The sequence below is a fragment of the Lycorma delicatula genome, chromosome 8 (assembly GCF_047948215.1).
Source record: "Lycorma delicatula isolate Av1 chromosome 8, ASM4794821v1, whole genome shotgun sequence".
Classification (NCBI taxonomy): Eukaryota; Metazoa; Arthropoda; class Insecta; order Hemiptera; family Fulgoridae; genus Lycorma; species Lycorma delicatula.
In genome coordinates, this window is record NC_134462.1 from 70,676,661 (window position 1) to 70,700,088 (window position 23,428).

Consider the following 23,428-nt stretch of genomic DNA (forward strand, 5'->3'; position numbering starts at 1 on the left):
ACACTAAGAAAGTAGTTTTTTGAAATTCCGAGTTGAAACGGTTAAAATGGAGTAACAATGAAATTTACTATTTTTTTAATTTCTTGGTAAAAAATAAAGAATTCAACTTAATTTTTTGATATGTGTAATTTTCATGTAAATATCTTAAACAAATTTCTAGATTTTCGAAATAGGTCCTTGAAAAGGGGTGAGGAAAGGTAAAATAGTTTGATGTTTGCAAATTATACCCATTTCCGACTGTATTAAACGAGATATTCTCTAGGTTGGGGCTTACAAATATTCTTCAGGTAAATATTTTAAAAGAATTTTCAACGATGTACGGCGTGGCACCCAACCAACTCAGCCAATGTTATTGTATGTGCGACGTGACTAACTGCACCTGATTCCAGTTACTTGACTAAAAAGTAACAGTAATTATAATTTTTTTTTAAAAATGAGATACGAAGTACTGTCACTTCCTAGTAGTGTTTGTCGGGTAATGCTAAATATCGGGCAAAATACATTTTTACCCGTACGAAGTTCGGGTAACCTACTTATAACTAATATTTTTAAGGTCGAGGCCGACTGTTTTGAAACCCACATTCTTAGATCACTCAGAGTTTCGGACCCTGTACTGACCAAACTGATGCTTCTGAGAAAATTTAAGATTTTAAGAAAAATATTTTTTATAAATTGAACAGGCTTTAATTTTTATTTATCGATATTATTTTCACAAGTATGAGTTTAATGAACAAAGTAGGTCCAAGGGACAGAGCCCTCTAGCCAAACGGGAAAAGTGAACGAAGCGAGCCACGACCGGCTAAATATCTCCTCACTACAATGGGAAATGAAATGCAAGTAACTAAGTAGCGTGGGCGAAGCCGCGACAGGGAGGTTATTGCATGTATAAAAGAACATGTCCTTACTGACTGACAATAATCAACGCCTAGAAAAAACTACTGAAAATAAATTGATGATTTGTATATAGGTTCTTCTTGAGAGTTCTTGATTTGGTGTAAGCTCACACTAAGAAAAGATTTTTCGACCTTCGAAAAAGTGAAAAAAAGGTAAAAAATCTCAAACAATGATCGCAAATTTCCCCTAGTTCCGACTATACTAAGCAAGATATTCACTCTATTTGAGATTGCGAACACTCCTCAAATAAACATCTAAAAATCATTTCAGGGTTTCTATTAATTTTAAAATTTTAAGAGATAAACATAAATTGTTTTTGTCATTTTATGTTACCGCTATTCAAGCAATCGTTATAATATTTGGTAACATTGTAGTGGTAATTTATGTTTGTAATTCTGATTATGTATTTCGCTAGTGAAACCGCGACGGGAAATCTAAAAACCAATTAGTGGGTCTTGTACTGACCAAACCGTTGCTCTGAAGAAATTACAAAAAACTAATAGTTTTTTTAAATTGCACAGGATTTTATAAATTGTATTTATTATTATTATTCTCACACGTATGTGTTTAAACATCTTTTTTTAAATATGCTAGTTTTCTAGTTCAGAAAAAAACACGAAAAAACTTAATTTTGAATTTTTTGAACCCAGGGGGGTTCCAGACGGCTAGAAGAAAAAATAAAACAAAGCGAGCCCTCATCGGCTAAACGCCCCCTGACCGCGACCGGAAACGCAAGTAACTATGTATCAAGGACAAAGCCGCGTCGTGGGATGAGGATGCTATTACATATATATAATTTTCATATATTATGTATCTAGATATTATAGATAGGTAGATATGATAGGTATATTACAGATAATTCCAAATATATATATATATATAGAGCAGAAAATTACTAACGCTTCAAAATATCTTATTCCAATATACACCTACATTCAAAAAAGCAACATCTAACTGTTAATTTTGGCATATGATTAAAGTTATACTTCTTAAAACTAAAATATTTTTAAGTGCTGGACGTTAAAATGTGAATTTTTTTAAATTTTAAATATCTAATTTAAAATTTTTTTAATGTTTTAGATAATAAATGTAGAAAAGGAGTCAAATTTTTGTTTGTTTATACCACTCGAAAAAAGTTATGCTAAAAAGTTATTACAATAACACCAGTTAGGAAAGCATTTAAGAATTATTTACATAAATTCTAATGGGCGTTTCGATCGAAACAAACAACCTCGTTGGTGGAAAGTCCAAGCTAAAATCAACAGATTAGTTTTTTCAAACAAAGCTCTTCATCTAGGTTGGCCTTCACACTCTTCTTGATTCCTTTTCTGTTTAATAGTTTTTCTATGTCGTATCATAAAAATTAAACAATTCCTTTAATTTTTTAATTAAGATAAATCTGATTTTAATAAAAAATAATTTCACCGTTTTGTTACCCATCTTTATTCCTTTTTATTTTATTACCTTCCTGGCATCATGCTGCAAGTAGAAAATGATGTAATCGGTCAAAAAATGGGGTATGGAGTTTTTGCATCTCTCTACATATCGTGACTCAAGGACCCCAAAAATCAAAAAAGGTTGGAAGTATGTACGTGCGTTGGCTTGTTTGACGCTTAATAACTTTTGACTTTTTATGAAATTTTGGCACAAAGACTCGTGTATACGGGACAATTTGTTGATAAAATGTTGGGAACAATATCCCCAGGGAATGGGGTAGATAGTTTCTTTGGAGTCAATTTTCTCAAAATTTTGCAAATATATCCCTACTGGATATATTAAAACTACATTATACTCAGTACTTTACTCAGTATATAAACCACATTAAATTCAGTACATCCGTACGTGTTTATCATACATTTAAAAAAAAGTCCCCAAAATGTTTCCCTTTCCTCAAAAATCTAAAAAGCTTTCTTTATATTTATTTACTGCATATTTTTTAACCGAACGTTTTTTTGTCTTCGTAGGAAAGTTTTAAAAAATCGATTTTTGGAATTTTTTAAAACTTTTTTGGTTTATTTAAATCTTTAATAATAATATTACAATAAATTTCCACTATAATTCACCCACATCTCCGAAAAAGAAATCTTAGGTAATCTTTTATTGATTGTACATTTTTCAGTAGAATTTTTTTTAGTTTCTTTCGTTTAACACTAGTAAACGTAAACAAATCAAAAACTTTCTTGGGAGGCGATTTTGGGGATGAAAGAGCAGAAAAATATAAAGAATATTAGTTTTTTTTTTTAATTTTTTATAACTATTTTCATGTATCATTTTTCCACTATATAAAAATAAATAACCAAACTCAGAAAAGTGTAACAACTTTGTTGTGAACTTTTCTATATATATATTTAATTCTCTTTTTGGATACATTTCATCATTTTTTTTTTTGTATTTAGTCTTAATTTTATATAATGAAATTTTTTTCCTAGAAATTAATTTATTACGGTATAAATTTAATTAATTTAATGATTATCTAATCGGAAAACAGTACTGGAGCTCCGTAAATACATTGATACTCTGTTAAAGAATGTCATATATGATCCACTTTTTTTTCAAATTGTAAAATGGAACCTTTAAATATTTATTTACCGAAAATCGGTGCAGTAGTTCGGATGTTACAAAATCAAAAATAAATATAAAAAAAAATATATACATCCTCCTTTATGGTATAATTAGGTAAAAATAACCCCTCCCCCATTTTACGTTAAACTTTTATTATAAATAACAAATTAATAAGCAATCAACAGAAATAATTAAATAGCAATATTTAATTTTTATAATATAAAAAATAATTGTTAATGAATGCATGTAACACACTTGGTGACACAAATTATTATTTACAATGTGATAGATAATATGAAGTGAACAAATACAAATAATAAAAATAAAAGATAATACAATAATAAGAGACGATAACGTCAATTACAAGCAACGTACGTACTTTCACTTATTAATTCATAACATGTTTATGAAATAAATGGTGGGGCGGAATACTTTATAAAAAGTAAACAAAACAAAAAAAAATTTTTTTTTTAACAGTATAAATAACAGTTATTATTACAACATTACATATATTACTATGTGTTAGGAGAGGTTAACAACTTGTTATTTTTTTTTTTAGTACATCATTCAGAAGTTTCCTTTTTTACGGTTTTACACGTGCAATCTTTCATAATTTTATTTATTTATTTATTATTTATTTACAATTTAAAACTTACATGATCATCCGTCAGACCTAAGTCTGTCGACAGATATACTAAAGAATTATTATTATATTATTAAGTGGTTAATGCAATAACCAATTTTATGTAACAACTAAAGATATTATTAGTTTTTATAATAGTTATAATAGTAGTACAATTATAAAAATTAATTTAACAAAATTAAACTATATATTTAAAAACTAATGAACAAATTATTTCTTTAATATTTGTAATGTATTAGATTTAGTAACTAAAACTATATTCAAGAAACAAAACTATACTTAATTTAACAACTAATTACACAATTAATATCTTGTTGCAACAATTACATAAAGAAAATAAATAACTAAGCTTTAACCATTCAACAATACATTATTTATTGATTTACAATAATTATCAACATTAAAATAATAACTATAATCATGTTATAATTGTCTGGACTACCAGTATAAATCCAACATGAATCCTGTTAGTACCTATTACGTTATAGTTAATGCCCACTCAATGAGAAGTTTTTTTAAATCATTTTTTTCATTTTTACATTATTGAGGTGATTCGGTAAAGAATTAAGTAATGCAGGAACAACATACTTCTTTAATCGTTTACCATAAGTATTATTATATCTATCTGTAATAAAGCTAATTGCTCTCAAATTGTATCCACTTTCTACATTTACTCTGTATTCACTGTTGTAAAAGTTCTTAAAAATATTTAAGAATTTAAATAGACCTCTAGCTGACAGAAACCATGTAAGATTATTTAAATTAGTGTCATAATTGTTATCAGAATCATAACGAGCAATATCTTTGAGGACCCTATTTTGTATTAAATTTATTAATTTATTAGATAATCTGCGGCTGATCCCCATGCTGTCAAGCCGTATCAAATAACAGATTAATTAGGTCTTATGTTAATAATTAAAATCAAAATTGAACTAAATTTTAAACAGAATAAAAATAATCAGTATCAAATAATCCTAAAATGTTCGTTAATGAAGATCTGAGGCACACACACCTTTTACTTATATTTTTAAACAACAAATTTAACACAAATTTCCGATGGAAAACATTTGAATTGGTGAAAATAATAATCTAATATTCACTTTTCCAGGTTTTAGATTTGTACCTTAAATAGTAAAGAACTATTACAGTTGTTTACCCTACAGAGTTAAGCTAGTGTGTATAAAACATAAAATGTATTGTCTCAAGTTATAAAATATACCCTTAATTTATTTTACTCTAGTTGTCCAGGCTTTTTAATGACTGAAAGATATAAAGTAGCTGAATTACAAAAAGTACAAGGCAAACTTTACTTTCTTTGCCAAAAAAATTTCTGTAAAAACAGAGATCGTAATTTTAATTGTTTTACTGTAGTTTTATCTAAAAATTTATATTATATTTATAAGTAAGTGGTTAAAAACCTGTTTTTAGTGCTGCAGTTATTATACCGGATTTATAAAAAACAATATCAGAGTTTAATTTGTTTTAATATATCTTTGGTGAGGCGTACGGTGTTGATTTAAGGCTAGATCATTGATTCTCAAATTTGTTTGTCCGCCGCCCACACTGATAAACAAGCATTTCTCTTTAAAGTGGAATATTTCGGTTCAGAAAAATTGTAGAGAGATATACAAAAAATAAATTAAAGCTAAAGTCTTCTTTTAAAAGATTTCAATCCAGTTTACTGAAAAAATTTCATTTCCCCCGTGCGCTCAATCAAACACAAATAAAAATTTTAAAAATGTTAAAACTTTTCTTCTCACTGATTTTTTTTTTTAATTTGATGATTTTTTAAATCTGAAGTATACTGTCAAAAATTAGAGTATTCAAGCTTTGATTTTTTTTATTCCTCTCTTTAAGCCTCTTGGATGTAAAGTTAAAGTAGTTTGAATGCAATATATTTTATCATAAAATATAGGTGTCCCTTTAAAGTTTTGCACTAGTGTAGTAGGTATTTAATTATAGTTTGAAATATCAGGAAAAATAATTTTTGCCTTTCTTTCTTTAATCAACCTTTCTAGACCGCCTGAACGCCCCCAATTTTCTGTGGGCCTTCTACCGCGCTCCCCGAAGGCCTCCAGTGCCCACAAGGGGACGTAATCACTCATTTTGAGAACGAATGGGCTAGACTAAAAATGAGCAAAATGGACAGTTTTAGTTCTCTCATGGCTGTAGATTGATTCCCTATCTTTCCGCTTGACAGCGCCACATGACAGTTTTAATGTATAAAACATTATGTATTAACTAGTTTAATACACAGTTAATACTGGTAAATAGTCTAACAGTTTGTCATTTAAACAAAAAATAAAGTGTGTTTTTTATATTGTCATCGCTAAATGCTTTCTTCTTGAATTGGCCACCTTAGGATCACAATAAATACCTTAATCATTTTTTTCTTCCGACTACTTTTCTTCCCAATATTTTAAATATATATATATTATATTTTATATATATAAGGAAACCCGAATTTAAGTTGATTGTATTTTCATATTCCTCATACTTCAAACCATACAGAAAATTCATTTTCACCCCTCAATCCCACTTGCGACCGAAAGTAACACCGTACCTTTGTTCGGAAGGTAGGTAAAAAAAATAACTACAAAATAATTTATAATTTTGAAAGGTTTAACAAAAAATATTTGAGCATACATTAATGCATACGTTAAAAGGGATAGAGAAGATTCAGAATTTAACAAATTTTTTAATTACTATTATTTAAAAATTCATCGACAGAATAATATTGTTTCTGAAAAGAAATTTTTTTAATTACATTTTAAATAAATCAGTTGGAGAATCTTTTAAATAGTTCGATAATTTATTAAAAATGGCATCGGAAAGATAGTAAGATCCTTTCTGATTTTGAAATCGAGAGTTTCAGCGTTCAAGCCTAGTAAAAGCAGTTACTTTTATACGGATTTGAATACTAGATCGTGGGTACCGGTGTTCGTTGGTGGTTGAGTTTCAATTAACCACATATCTCAGGAATGGTCACCCTGAGACTGTACAATACTACACTTCATTTACTCTCATACATATCATCCTCTGAAGTAATACCTGAATGGTATTTCCGGGAGATTAAACAGAAAAAGAAAGAAAAAGTTCTGTGGTCTAGTTTAATAGAGGGAAATATTGTTATTTTTACTTTCCCGTTTATATTGCTATACAGAAGGGAAAGTATGGTGATCTGTTAAAATTGGGCATATCCGGTTTTCAGCGAATCTTGACGAATTGACCCCTAAGGATACCAGAAAACCGAAAAATGTACATACTTATGTATGTATGTATGTTATGTTGGCGAGTAAATCGCCTTATAGCGTTGTTGTGCATATCTCCAGAACTAATTGACCGATTTTCACCGACTTGGCTGTAATATTTCTATAGTACAGGCATTGATGCTATTAAATTTTCAATTCAAAAGTTCAGGGGTTGGGGAATGCAGGAGGAATAAGGGAAATCATCTCCAGATTTTGCATAATTAAGGTGATATATTTTGTTTTATCATTTTTTGAATATTAATAAAGTAAACAACTTTAAAAAAAAAATCTTTCGTTAAATTTCACTCCCATCCCTAATAATGATTTTACTACTGAAGAGTTACAGAAGGTAGTACAAGGGGTGACTTTTATTGCACTTTTTTTTGTGAACAGTTATAAAAAAAATCTTTTGTGTAAGAAAGAACCTTTTTGCTAGATTGCACCCCCATTTCAAAAAATAGTAATAATTTTCCAACGATGTAGAAGGCAGTATAGTGGGTCTTTTTCGTTGTAGTTTTTTCTATTAGCATCTCGTTGGATCCATAAATTTATTCCCCATCAAAGTGGGATCTTAACGGCCAGATTGCTGCTGTAGTCGTCTATGTTGTGACGTCACAGATGAACGGTAGAATTAAATAAATGAATAATATTTAGATTAATATTGAAATTTATTTAGTGGCCGCTAGTACCGCCACACCCGCGCGAATGAAAGACGGTATGCGCGCGCGCTTTAGAATCATTAAAATAAATAAAACAAAAACTATTGTATTTAAATAAAATTATAAATATTTTAAATTAAGTTGCGTGTGTAAGCCGTGAATCAAAAAAAGCTACGTAACGGTAAAGTCATACAACTGTATTGTCAGATTTTTTTAAGAATGAATGATTATTCATATTAGCAAAATTGCTTATTCATAAATATATAATCACAAGGATAGATTAAATTTTTTAATTTTCTAAACATCGGTCGACACAATTCATATTTATGGATTCCAAAAAAAGATCCTGAAAGCCCATTTTTTAACTTGATTTAGTGGTTCTGACTTTTGAGGGAGCTTCAAGTGATGATAATATATATTTCAGACGAGAATATACGTAAGCAAAATAAATATTTGTGATAAAGAGGTTAGAGTTTATGGTATTTTATTAATAATTACACAACATCCACGAGTAACATTTATCAAGTGCAATTTATCATTTTGGTTTTTTCATTTATCACGTAATCAGCTCACTAAATATCAAAGATTTAATTGACAAATTTTATTATTTCACATTTCTCCTCAGTATCAAGCAATGTAATTTTTCGCTGCAAAGTTACCAATATATAGCGTTTATATAATTAAAGTCTTTCTTTTAAATTGCTAAATTTACATTATTTTTTTTTGTCTAGTTATTTGACTGGTTGGATGCAGCTCTCCGAGATTCCCTATCTAGTTTTAGTCGTTTCATTTTGGTATACCTCCTACATTCTATATCCCTAACAATTTGTTTTACATATTCCAAACGTTGCCTGCCCGCACAATTTTTTTCCTTCAATATTGCCTGTCCCTCCAATATTAAAGCAACTATTCCAGGTTGCCTTAATAAATCTGTCTCTTCTTTTAACTATATTTTTTCAAATGCTTCTTTCTTCATCGATTTGACTGCAACACCTCTTCATTTGTCACTTTATCCACCCTTCTGATTTTTAGCATTCTCCTATAGCACCACATTTCAAAAAGATTCTAATCTTTTTTTCTCAGGTACTCCGATCGTCCAAGTTTCACTTCCATATAAAGTTACGCTCCAAACATTACTTTCAAAAATCTTTTCCTGACGTTTAAATTAATTTTTGATGCAAACAAATTATATTTCTGACTGAAGGCTCGTTTCGTCTGTGCTATTCGGCATTTTATATCGCTCCTGTTCGTCCACCTTTAGTAATTCTACTTCCCTAATAATGAAATTCTTCTACCTCCATAATCTTTTGTCTTCCTATTTTTACATTCAGTGGTCCATCTTCGTCATTTCTACTACATTTCATTACTTTCGTTTTGTTCTTGTTTATTTTTATGCGATAGTTCTTGCGTAGGACTTCAACCATGCCGTTCGTTGTTCCTTCTAAATCTTTTTTACTCTCAGCTAGAATTACTATATCATCAGCAAATCGTAGCATCTTTATCTTTTTACCTTGTACTGTTACTCCGGATCTAAATTATTCTTTAACATCATCAATTGCTAGTTCTATGTAAGATTAAAAAGTAACGGGGATAGGGAACATCCTTGTTGGACACTCTTTCTTATTACGGCTTTTTTCTTATGTTCTTCAATTATTACTGTTGCTGTTTGGTTCCTGTAAATGTTAGCAATCGTTCTTCTACCTCTGTATTTGAACCCTAATTTTTTTTAAATGCTGAACATTTTATTTCAGTCTACGCTATCGAATGCCTTTTCTAGGTCTAAAAACAAAGCAAAAGTATGTTGCTTTGTTTTTCTTTAATCTTCCTTCTACTATTAATCTGAGCGTTAAAATTGCTTTTCTTGTCCCTATACTTTTCCTGAAACCAAATTGGTCTTCTCCTAACACTTCTTCCACTCTCCTCTCAATTCTTCTGTACAGAATTCTAGTTAAGATTATTTATAGTTGTTATTTTATAGTTTCATAAAAAAAAAACTGAAGCAAAAACTTATGTTCATTTCTGTTTTTAACAACGATTTATGTTAAGTTTTCTATTACTACGTATGAATGATAAAGTATATTTTAATTAAATTTGCAAAATCAACTATTTTAACCAGTTATAAAAAAAATATTATTTAAATACAACAAAATATATTTAAAATAAATTTAATATATCCATTTCAAATTCCCATGCACAAGTTTCGAAATTTATATGATGAATTAATCTTCAAAATAAATGAACAATATATAAATTTTATCAAGAGCAGATAATCAAGATGAGAATATAAAAGAACCCGCCAAATTTAAAAGCAATTACAAAAATAAGCCTATATTACAATTCAGACAAGCATCTAACGAATTTAAAAATATTAAGTTTGTCAATTTTGGTCACACCATCTGTTAAAAATAGAATTAATTCTGAGTTAATTTAAATATCCACGTAATGTATTCAGTCAAGAAGAGTAAGATGTATTATTTTATGGCAGTTATCCAAGATGACATGAGAAATGCATGCATTAATCTGATGTGCACCGATTGCAAACGATAAAAGACGACTTTTTTACAGGTGATTACTGTCCCTCAATGATGATGTCAATAGTAATACATTCTTTAATGCGACATAGAATCAACTAGTATCAATCAGTAGTTTTACTAAACATCTATCAACTGTTTCTGAAAAAAAATTTGTCATTATGGATCATAAGCTCGACGAAAATCAGGGGCTAAATGCTGGCTCAGACGTGACTTTCTACTAAGTCGATAAATATTTCATAAAAATTCAGACAGTTAATACTAATTTCTGAACTCGTCATTTAAATAATAAAATCTGCAGAATTGGCAGAATCTGCCGATCACCGTGGCGGAGTGGTAGTGTCTTGGCCTTTCATCCGGAGGTCCCGGGTTCGAATCCCGGTCAGACATGGCATTTTTCATACGCTACAAAAATTAAATTTTCCATATCCAACGCATAAGTTTTCAAGCTTATGTGACGATATCAACAAGCAAAGAAAAAAAATTTTCCTCAAGGAAAACTTGTTGTCAGATGGGCGAATCCTCCGTATTGGGTGGTGGCCTGTAGAGTCACACAGCTGACCTTCAGTGGCCTATGTTTCCAGTGCTGGAGTCCAAGCCATAGGGCTCAATCTTATTGCGGCCCAAACAGGAGTGACCACTGCTTTATCTGTGGAGAGGCCGGCCACTTGCGCAACGACTGCAAGCGAGAAGCTCGCTCTCCCTCTTGCAAGTTGCATGGACATGCACCCGGGGGTCGAGGTTGTAAGGCTTCGCCCGTGTCATGAGTCGGCGGTGCCTGTCCTGGCTTGGTGTTTGCGAGGGACAGCCTCGTCATGGATAACCCACCGGGTTGGTCTAGTGGTGAACACGTCTTCGTAAATCAGCTGATTTCGAAGTAGAGAGTTCCAACGTTCAAATCCTAGTAAAGGCAGTTACTTTTATATGGATCTGAATGCTAGATCATGGATACTGATGTTCTTTGGTGATTGGGTTTCAATTAACCATTCATCTCAGAAATGGTCGACCTGAGACTGTACAAGACTACACCTCACTTACACTCATACATATCATCCTCATTCATCCTCTGAAGTAATACCTGACGGTGATTCCCGGAGGCTAAACAGGAAAAAGAAAAAAAAGCCTCGTCCGGGAGGGGTGGGAGACTCCTGCGTCCCATTATCAATGATAGGGCGGGGACTTCCTTGCAGCACCTTTGGGGGGAGGGAAGGTAAGACCGTAGACATGGTGGGAGAACCCTTTGGGAGTTCCTCATTAGTGACGAGACATAAAGACTGGAGTCCCGGTAGGGAGATCCCTCTGGGGACCCCTCATTAGAGGCATGGCATGACAATAAAGACGAAGATTCAGCTGCCTGGTTGGGGCTTTGTTCCCACCGAGGTAGTTTGAGGTGATGTCACCCCTTGGAGCTGAGTTTATGCTTGACTGGCACCAGGGGGAGGAGAAAATTACATCATGCGATGGAAAAAAAAAGAAAAAAAGAATTTTTTTTAGTTTTTGAATCTATTTAGATCAAAGGAAATGTGTCAAAAAATTTTATGAATTGGCAAATGTTCTTTTTTTATGTGGATAAGAGGCAAAGGTATATTAGCAACTGATTAAAATTATGAAACAATTTTGCTATGTAATGTAATCTGAATTTTATTCTAAATAAAATAGTGTTAAATTAAAACTCTATGTTATAATAGTATACAACTAGAATGCTTTTGTCATTATCAGTTAAATTTTTAAATATTGCCTAACCTATCACATTTATTTTAAATGTTTTAATTTAAAATCTTCTACAGACCTATATTTCTGCTAAAAATGTTCCTCCTCCCACAAAAAAAATGTAAATAAATATTAATAAATAAATTTCATAATTCACGATTAAGCACAGAAAAGGTTGGAACAAATAAAGATTCATTATGATAAAAAAAAGTAATTAATTTTAAAATCACATTGTTTTATATTAAAGGTATAATTATTAAGCAAAATGAAATATGAGCATCTATTAATGTACATTGTTTGAAATGTTCTTTTTTTATGTGGATAAGAGGCAAAGGTATATTAGCAACTGATTAAAATTATGAAACAATTTTGCTATGTAATGTAATCTGAATTTTATTCTAAATAAAATAGTGTTAAATTAAAACTCTATGTTATAATAGTATACAACTAGAATGCTTTTGTCATTATCAGTTAAATTTTTAAATATTGCCTAACCTATCACATTTATTTTAAATGTTTTAATTTAAAATCTTCTACAGACCTATATTTCTGCTAAAAATGTTCCTCCTCCCACAAAAAAAAATGTAAATAAATATTAATAAATAAATTTCATAATTCACGATTAAGCACAGAAAAGGTTGGAACAAATAAAGATTCATTATGATAAAAAAAAGTAATTAATTTTAAAATCACATTGTTTTATATTAAAGGTATAATTATTAAGCAAAATGAAATATGAGCATCTATTAATGTACATTGTTTGAATGAAAATAAATTAATGAATATGAATAATAATTTTATTATCAGGATAATAAAATGTCATTTGAATAAGTATAATATACAATTTCAACTTTATAATGAAAACCAAGAAAATTGGATTCAATAAACCAGGTACTTTGTTGAGTTGATAACCTTGAAATTACAAGTACAGTGTATTTAATTTATAATATCAGATAAAGAAGGTCATCTTCAATAGTTAAGTCTTTAGTTTCAACTTATAATAGATTATTATTTAAGAAGGTTACTAATGTTTTAATATTTATGAATTCTTAAGAAGCATAGGTAATACAACACCTATTAGATTTTAAAATAACGTAATACATTAATAAACAACTGTTAATTAGGCTACTATTAATTATTTTTCTTTTTAAATAATCATAGATATAATTTTGTGTTTATTTTTAATTAATTAGTTTACTTCTTTAATACAAGAGAAACCAAATTTATTTATTTATGCTACATAATCTATTATTACAAAAATACTCAACACAAAAATAAAATCTAGCCCACCTAAGCCAAAAGTCTTATGGTGGTTAGCGAGAGCCACATAACAAATCTGATTAAAAAAATAAATTATACCTTTATATAATCTCAGCAGCTATATATATATATATAAAAAAATGACTGATATATCAATGTAGTAATTATTAAATGACAAAAAAATAAAATTTGATAAGTCATGTAAAATTATCAATAGCAGTAGTTAAATATTTTTAAAAGTATAAATAGTTAACATTTTTGTTATTTCTATCATATCTAGATACTTTTATTCATGCACTTTTAATCAAATATCTAGATACTTTCATTTTATCATGCACATTATGATATACTATAATATCACAATGGACTATAATAAAAAGACACACATTTCATTCGATTCATGAAATGTAGTTATGCACAACTAGTAATGTCTTACTATAAGTGTTAGAAATGTCCACCATTTTCCTGAAGGCAGGTCCGAACCCTTCACACCATATTTTTTGTCATCCTTTGTAAGACAGCAGGGCTAATGGAATTCATTTCTGAAATACTGGCTTGCTCCAGGTCTTATAGATCACATGGGTTTGCTTGATATACACATCCTTTCAAAAAACATCAGAAAAAGAAGTCTGATGATGATGAGTCAAGGAAATGAGGGGCCACAGACTTTTTGATATCATCCGATCATCAAACATTTCTTCCAAAAATTCCATGGTGTTTTTGGATGTATAGCATGTTACCCCATCTTTTTGCAGGTGTTCATAGTGTTCATCAGGCTGGCGAAAAGCTACCAGTTGCAAAATTATATCCTGTTTTTCCGGACTGTCAAGGGTTTCATAAAATAGAATTGCACACACTAATCATTGTTGAAAGATAACACACCAAACCCTTACCTTCTGTGAGTGCAGTAGCGATTCGTGTAAGATGTATGGATTTTGTGTTGACCCAATATCTGTTGTTCTGACTATTGATGTGACATCTAAGGTGAAAGTATCCCTCATTTCTAAAAAAAAAAACACCTTATCCAGTATGTCCATCACATTACTTTCCATCAAGTTGATAAACCACTAGAAGTAATTTATTCTTTTAACAGTCTGTGGTGTTTTCAGTTCCTGTGCGCAATGTTTTCAGTATGCACATAGACTTAATTTCTTTGTGGCCTTTTATGCACTCCAATATGATACTCCTGTCTGCGATGATAATTTACTCAAGCTTTTTCTTAGAGACTGTTCAAGTAATGCAAGTAGTGCGCGATAAAATGATCACACTGTATTTAATTAACAGTATTGCACACCTGAAACATAATCATATCTCTCATATAATGCTGTTTGATATTAAGGAATATGATATCACCATTTTTAGTCATTCGTGTCTGTAACTTGTGGAAACCAAAAAAAAAGCTGGCAAAATATTGTATGACTTAACAAATTTTTCATTGCAAAAATTTAACATTTAAATATAAGTAACAAATAACATTTTGAGGCCCAAGGTAGCAATGGATTTTTTTTTTATTGATTATAATGATTACCAAAATAAGATTAAAGCATCAAAATTTCCTAATTTCAAATAAAAAAAATTGTTGATTTGGGAGCTCCCTTCATTTGTAGAGACAATTTGGTAAAATTGTTTTTATAAAAAAGTGATCCTTAAAAAAAATAATTGTTTAAAAATATTGAAAAAATGAAGTATAACTTTTATAATAGTAATGAAAAAAATGCTTATTTTTTTGGATCCGAAGTATATTGTAGGGGGTTAAACTATTTAAATTTTAATCTCCCTTAAAGTGACACACAAAAAGAAAATATCATTTTTATTAATCAAAATTAAAAAGAGCCAAAAAAACACAGTATTATATTTTTTTAAGAGACAGGGAATAAATTTTTTTTTAATTTCTGAAAATGTTCATGTAGTACGTTAAGCTTAATAAATTTAAGTAAAGTTTTCTCTAAATCTAACATCCCCCTTAAATAAAGGCTAGAATAACAAAAAGAAAATTTGTAAAAAACTTTTGTATGTTTAATTAAGGTTTGAGGTTAAAACTTTTGAAAAATTGTTGAAATTTTTTGATAGCCACATGTATGATGTATAAAACACCAAAATAACTTTTTTTAATATTAAAACTAAAAGAAGATAAAGCAAAAAAAATTAAAACAAAAACATATATTTCAGTTTTAATAGTACTTATTTTTTGAAAAACATTTTTTTGGACTATTAGTATATGCATTATGGGTAATAAATTTGCTTTAATAAAGTTTTCTCTAAAATGCTTCTGAAGAAAATCGGGATTAGTCTTTTACGATATCCGCGAATTGCTTACCGCTCAAAAATTATTTCAATTTCCCAAACAAACGGTAATCAGAAGGAGCTAAATCCGCACTATATGGTGGGTGATCGTAAATTCCCCATCTAAATGTTCTCAGTAAATCACGTGTCTGACCCGCAACATGTGCTTCACTAAATCAGTATACTTTTTTTTTAAATCTATATTTTCCCTGCCCCCGGAGCTGGATTCGCCACCAAGCATAAACTCAGCTCCGGAGGGGAGTGCCCTCGCCTCAAGCTACCTCGGTAGAAACAAAGTCCAACCCAGGTAGCCGGCACACGGTCTTTATTTTCGTGCCACGCCTCTAATGAGGGGACCCTCCCACCGGGTCTCCGGTCTTTACGCCCTGCCACTAATGAGGAACCCCCAAAGGGATCCCCCACCGGGACTACGGTCTTACATTCCCTCCCCAGAGGTGCTGCGAAGGTTTCCCTGGCCAATCAATGACGGGAGGATGACGGAACCTCCCACCCCTCCTGGACGGGAGGTTCCCCACAGACACTCATCAGCGCTAAGCAGACGCCGCATCTTATAGTGCAGGTGAAGTCTTACATCCCCGCCCCCCAGGAAGCATGCCCTTGCAACCTACAGGAAGAACACCGAGCCTCCCTCCGGCAGTCTTCCGCAGGTGACCAGCCTCACCACAGGTAAAGCAGTGGCCACTATGATCAGGCCCAGTACAGGAATTGGCTCTATGACCCGGCTTCCAGCAGCGGAAATAAAGGTCTTCAACTAAGCGCCTCATGCCACCCATCAAATACGTAACTTCCGTTTCCCAGATGTCTTTCGTAGTTCCTGCCCCACCACCATGTCATCATCGGACCATACTAGAAGAGGTGGGAAATCCTCTTCAAGTCCTCTACTCCCTGCAACGTCAACTGCGACTAAAGCCGGTAAATCAGCAGCCCGTTGCTGCCTTCTAGCTGACGTGTCTTTCTTAATCATCTCCCGGCGCCTTCCTAACAATCGCTCCTCGCGCCGAAGTTCCGTCATCTCTATATCCGCTGAACTATCACTCCCACTGCCATCGGAGGGAACCTCACGCACCAAAACCCGTGAAGCCCCGGACCGTCTGCCCGCAACAGGAATGAAAACTTCCCCAACAAGAGGGGACGCGGCCTCGGACCTATCCGATTCGGTCATAGTCCAAAACTAAGTTAAACTTTTTATTAAAATTCAACCCCCTTCAAGTCAAATGTAAAAAAAACTAATATTATCAGCAGTGCAACCAAGCAAACAGTCCTTGGTTACCGTGGGCCAAACACAAAATATATATATTAAATACGTTATTTAAATTAAATAAATCAGCGAAACGGAAACTAAACACAAAATAAATGTTATATAACGAAACGGAAGAAAACTTAATGTATTTAAAATTAACGCAGAACGAAGAATAACAGACAGCCAAAAACAGTCTACCGCGAACAAAACAAACTATAAAAAAAAAATCAAGAACGTAATAAATAACGAACAAAGCTATTAAAAACAACATAAAACAACGAAAAACGAACAACAAAACCATAAAATAAAACCGTAGCCACGCAGAGCTAGGAAACCCGACTGCATCCAACAAGAGCCAGACATAACCTCTAAATCGTAGTACTTGTCACCTTTTTAATTTACTTTGTCACTATTTTTTCTCTTTTTACTTCCATATACAAAGTAAAGGAAGTATTGTGATCGTGAAAAATTTCGGTTTTCAGATTTCAGCGGAAATGTCTATTTTGACTAGTATCGTCGTGATGTGTGGACGTACGTACGTATATATTTAGGCTAGCTCAAAAACGATTAGCCGTAGGATTTTGATATTTTGGATTTAGGACTGTTATAACATCTAGTTGTGACCTTCCCTTTTGACTGCAATCGACTGGACCAAAATCCAAAAAATTTGGATTTTTCTTACTGCAGTTATAAGCCCTCAAGTTATGAGCCCTTCTCCTCTTTGCGAAGTAATCACCCCGCCTGGGTGCTTACTTCGCAAAAGTAGTAGTTTTGACATTTGGCCCCAGTTAGCTGAGATATTTGCTTTTAGGATGAGATGGATGTGTGGAGAACTCTGTGATGGAGCTGCGTTGTGTGAGAGTGTAGGCATTAACCTCGCTCCCACAAGCAGACCAGAGCAGAGATAAATAGTGTATGTTTTTATTAGAGGCTTATTAGATTTCTGAATCCATTTCTTGAGTTATTAAATCAAGAGGACTTTGAGTAAATTAAATTGTAGGACAAAATTGTCGTTGCTGCGATCAACACTTATTTTGTTGGGATGAGGATAGTATTTTTGGTGTTTAAAGACTCAATCAAGTAATTATTTGAGTGAATAGTCTAATTGAAGTTAGATATAAGTACAGTTTTTGTGAGAACTTTCGGTGTTAGAGGAAGGTGCAGGGATTAATTTGATAGTTGAGAGTTGTAAGTTATGGTAGGTGATTGTGGCTGGAAGAAACCATACGAAGGTGAAAGTAGGTTGTGTAAACACACTGATGGAAATGTCTGGCGAGACATTTACGTTGAGGCATCCTGACAGAAGCCAACTGATGACTATATTATGCTATCATGTTTAGAGGCTCTAAAAAACAACCTCCGGTAAAGCCCATCAGGGCTAGGAACGGAAAGGCGGTCCTCGTTGCTGCTCAACCTGGTGTGGCAACCAGGATTGTCACAAGATGAGTGTCTTCTCCTTCAGGGGTGAGGATGTTGAACATAATAATTATGTTAATACAAAGTATGTTAAACTATTTTTATAAATTTTTTTGGTATTTTTATTATTTATTTGGTGGTCAGTTTTATAAAACCTAAACATCAGAAAGCCAGTTTTGGTAATACATGAGCATTATAAGGTTATTTGTTTCTTTTTTAACATATACATCACAAGAGTTATCAATAATGACTATTTTCTACTGTAAGTGCCTGCTTATTTTTTAGGAATTTTTAAGATTTCTGAATGACATTAAACTTTAAAAAATACGAATATTCACTTGTATTCTCCAGGAAACGATATAAAATACTGAAACTTAATTATTTGAATCAATACAGATGCGAATGATGTTTCATTTTTATTAAGATTTATTGAAAAATACCTTAAATTATTTTCTCCTTTCATTACTTCTGCTTTACTACTACTTATTTGGAAGAGGTTTTAAAAACTCTGTGTTTAAATTTTGACATGTAAAGATGCAAGTAAGGGTCTTTTTTTCTTCATTCATTTAATTAAAAATGAATATTTGTTGTATAACTTTTCAGATAATCAAAATACACTTTTATTATTTTACACTCAATAATTCGTTAAATGGAATGAAAGGAAAAATGAAATATACATAATCAATATGCATTTATAAATAAAATTTTTATTTACCATATCTAGTATCCCCAAGAATGTTTTTGTGATTAACATAATCCTACACTCTTTTAAAATTAGTACCAATTTGTCTTTGTTTCTGTAGAATGTTATTTATTTGTTTCACATTCCGAAACAGATATATTCCTGTAAATTTAACAAGTATTTGTTAAAAATCACATATTTTTATATAAATTAAAATTTTATATATATATAAGTATATATATAAGTAATCCAGTTTCATGAATTTAAGTAGTAAAATGAAATGAAAATATTCTTAATGATAACATTCTAAAAATGTTACTATAAATTAATTTTATTAATTTTTACATTATTAATTAAAAGTGATAACTTTAATTTTGTTACAGATCTTCCAATTTGGAACTATGATGGAAGTTCTACATATCAATCAGAAGGAAGCAACTCTGACACGTATCTTTACCCTGTAGCAATTTTTAAAGATCCATTCCTTAGAAATGATAACAAATTAATTATGTGTGATACATATAAATATAATAAAAAACCAACAGGTATGCAAAAATTTAATTTATTATGTTAATTTTGCACAAAATTTAATTATATAAAACTAAACTACATAATTCTCAATGTTAGATAGAAATAAGTAATTTATTTTAATGAAACATTGTTAATATTTAATATAATAACTAAGACCATTTAAAATAATGATTATATATATATTTTTTTTTCAATTAAATAAATGACACACAGTAACCCTTAGAATATCATCTCATAGTCTGTACACCTGATAACCTAGAATGAATGACCTCAGTGTACATGAACTCATTTATATGCTTGGCTTCATTACAGAGGTATAAATAAATGAGTGGTTAGGAGAAAACATAGATGAAAGCTTGTTGTAGAAGAAATAACATGTGATGCAATAATACAAAGTGTTCTGTCCATAAAAAAATATAAAGCCAACTCTCCTCAGGATATTAGTTATTTATATTCATAACTCTAAGAAAATAATTTTAATTTAGTTGTAACATATTATCTATAATTCAATATGAATTTTGTTAATATTATAATATAAATATAAAATAAATTTATATTTCTACAAATAAACAATAAAAATTTGACAAACACTGACTTGTAAAGAAACTAAAAAGAAAGAGAAAATTCTTAGGATTGAAAAAAATGGAGGGAGATCAGTTAAAAGACAGATTCAGCATTTTATTCATTAAAACTATTTTTTATATATCCTAAAATCTAATACTTAAAAATTCTGCCTATTGAATAATAAAATTAAATTTATATAAAATGGATTTATATATATTATTGAATTCCATACTCTTGTGGTAAACTGTTTGTACTTTTGTCATTGACATAATTTTTACAGAGAGGAATATGGACAAATACATTAACAAAAGAATTGATTTTTCTAAGTTCATATGTATATATATATATTATATATATATATATATAATATATATATATATATAAAGAAAAACACAAACAAATACCCGTCTAGTTTGTTGGAATTAATATTTATTAGCAAAACTCATCATCTGTAAATCCATCAAAGTAGCAAGCTCAATATAAACTTCCCAATTTACACAATAGGCTTTTTGAATAGATGGATTCATCATCAGTTACAACATACTTGGAAAGTAATTTATGGTTGCATTTTTATACTATTTAACAACCACTCATTATCACATTTAAAAACTGACAGTTGTATAGTGATCAACTGAATTAAGTTCCGATTACAGTTAAGCAATTAAGCTATTAAAATATTAATCCAAATTTAAATAATTTATCATATTCAAAATAATATAGATAATAATAAACTTAACTGTTTTAAAAAACAATATATTCACTAATATAAGTACACATCTATTAATGAACCAGTGGATTTTGAGTATGAAGAATTATTTGAAAAGATTCACCTGTTTTAATAAATAGTTTATCTGTAACAAATATTTAATTCAGTTTTTCTGGGCAACTATCAGTTTTTACATGTAATAATAGTAGTGCATTACGTGATGTAGTAATTAATAACTAATAATGAAACCATGTATTTGGAAACACTTTTATATAAATTGGTTAATTTGCATTAATCTTGCTATTTTAATATATTCATTTATATTTGAGGTAATGCTCCTTGTTAAACCCTTGAGAGTAATTAAGTTATTTGTTAGAAATGTTCAGATTTTATTTAAGGAAAAATATGTTTTGACCCCTTATAGTTTTTCTTTGGTATTCAAATTTCAAAATATTCAATATTATTAGAAATATTAAAATTTCTTAATTTAAGATATTTCTACTTTAATTTGTATTCTGTGAAAATAACTAAAATAAATTAAAAGCTATCTCTATTTTCCTGGTTGAATAGAAAGTGGAAGAGTTAGTTATCTTGAAACTGATCAGTCAGTTAAAATCCCTATTAACACACAGGTTATATCTTTAAACTGGTTTTGAAGCGAGCAAACATAGGCTATAATAAATGCAGTCCTTCAAGGTTAGATATGCAATTGCAATAATAACATTTACTTTTAAGCAAACATAGGCTATAATAAATGCAGTCCTTCAAGGTTAGATATGCAATTGCAATAATAACATTTACTTTTACTCAGTCATAAGGAAAAATGCATTATTGGTATAATAAATTTTAATAGTTTAAGAGAATTTAATAAAAAAAGACTAAAACTTAATATCACAGCCAGAATGTTTTGCCCTTATTATCCCAATATTTATTATTAATAAATACAGGTGCATATAAAGCACCTGAAATTCAAGAGATACCAGCCAGAGCTGCTACTATTAGATTAATTATGTTCATTATACATACCCTAAAAACCTACATCAAATGAAATGGTGTAGAATATAACCCACATTTCAATGGGATTATGTATTTACCTGCAACGGTGATTTAAGTAAAAATAAAAAAGGCAACCAAAAAAAGCCACCTCACTGCCCAATTTCTACAATAAGTGCTCCTCATTTACTAACAAAGTAACAATGAAATCCACTAAAATAAAACACTTTTTATTCTTGACAAAGCGAATAATAAATTTTTATTATTTCTGTAGCGACTTGTGTCTCATGAAAGGTAAACTTTCAAGTTATGGAACCTAACAGATTATGGCCTCAGAGTGAAGTACATCATACTTGTATTAAGATATTTTTTCACTGTAATTCTCTGTAAAAAATATTTTTAATATAAATGTTTATTTTAACTTCTATAGTTTTATTTAATAAACAAAAATTCAGTTTTCACTCATAAGCTGTATCCATAAATGTACGTTACACTGTTAACACATATTTTATATATGCATGCTTGTGTGCACACACACTCACAAATGTATATACACATTCAAAGATAAATGGGGAAGTCACCTTCAAAAAACTATTTTTACTATTATAGTTTAAATAGTAATTAGTGTGTTATATTTGATAGTAGTAGTGCATTTTATTTTCAAGTTTTTATGATTCTTTCAACTTTTTATCATATATAGATTGAAATAAATATTTAATTCTAATTAGTACATTATAAACATTAATCAGAATGTAAACTTGCACTACTCCTTGGATGAGAAAATATATATTCACTATTTATTATTTTACTAATAATATTTATTTACATATTATTTATTATTTTATATTTTATTTATAAAAATAAAAGAAAAATTGAAGTGACTAAAAATTCACAAGTGATTTTTTATTAACACATTAAAATAATAATAAATGTCTAAATAATACTAAAACAAATATGTTAAAGTGTTAAATAAATAAAACATGCACAAAAATACACCAGTTTAGAAAGCATTAATGAAAATTATTTGAGCAAATGTTATTTATAAACATTAAACAAAGATGTATATTTTTTCCTGATATTTTTTTATGTTAATTAAAGACATCTTCAGGGTAATTAGAAAGTGAAAAATCAATATTTTTATAACAGAAAATTTTTAATTTAAATTAATTTATAAGAATTTTGTTATTAAAAATGGTAATGAGAACATATTAATGCCCTTTCTTGAATGCTAAATACGTATTTACCATTTTTTGGGTAGGTGCATTGTTTTAGGTGAATTAAAAAGGTTATAGCTCAATAGCTAGCTGGTAATAGAATATTTGAATGGGTGAAATTGGGTTTATATACTGGGATTTATTCAGGTGGCATTAAAATATAGAGAGAGTATGGGTAAAGAATTCAATTTTTTAACAGGTATTGTTCTATTATTAATCTAATGTGTTCACATGCATGTAAGTATTTTTACACGTAGCAATATTTATT

General features: G+C 30.0%; 1 protein-coding gene across 1 annotated transcript in view; it reads left to right on the forward strand.

The window, feature by feature from the left end:
• LOC142329569 (glutamine synthetase 2 cytoplasmic-like) overlaps nucleotides 1–23,428 on the forward strand; it is a 149,547-nt gene that overhangs the window by 113,777 nt on the left and 12,342 nt on the right. The window contains exon 3 of the mRNA XM_075374255.1: nucleotides 19,536–19,697. Within this exon, the coding sequence (XP_075230370.1) occupies nucleotides 19,536–19,697 (162 nt within the window). The remainder of the gene's footprint in view (nucleotides 1–19,535; nucleotides 19,698–23,428) is intronic.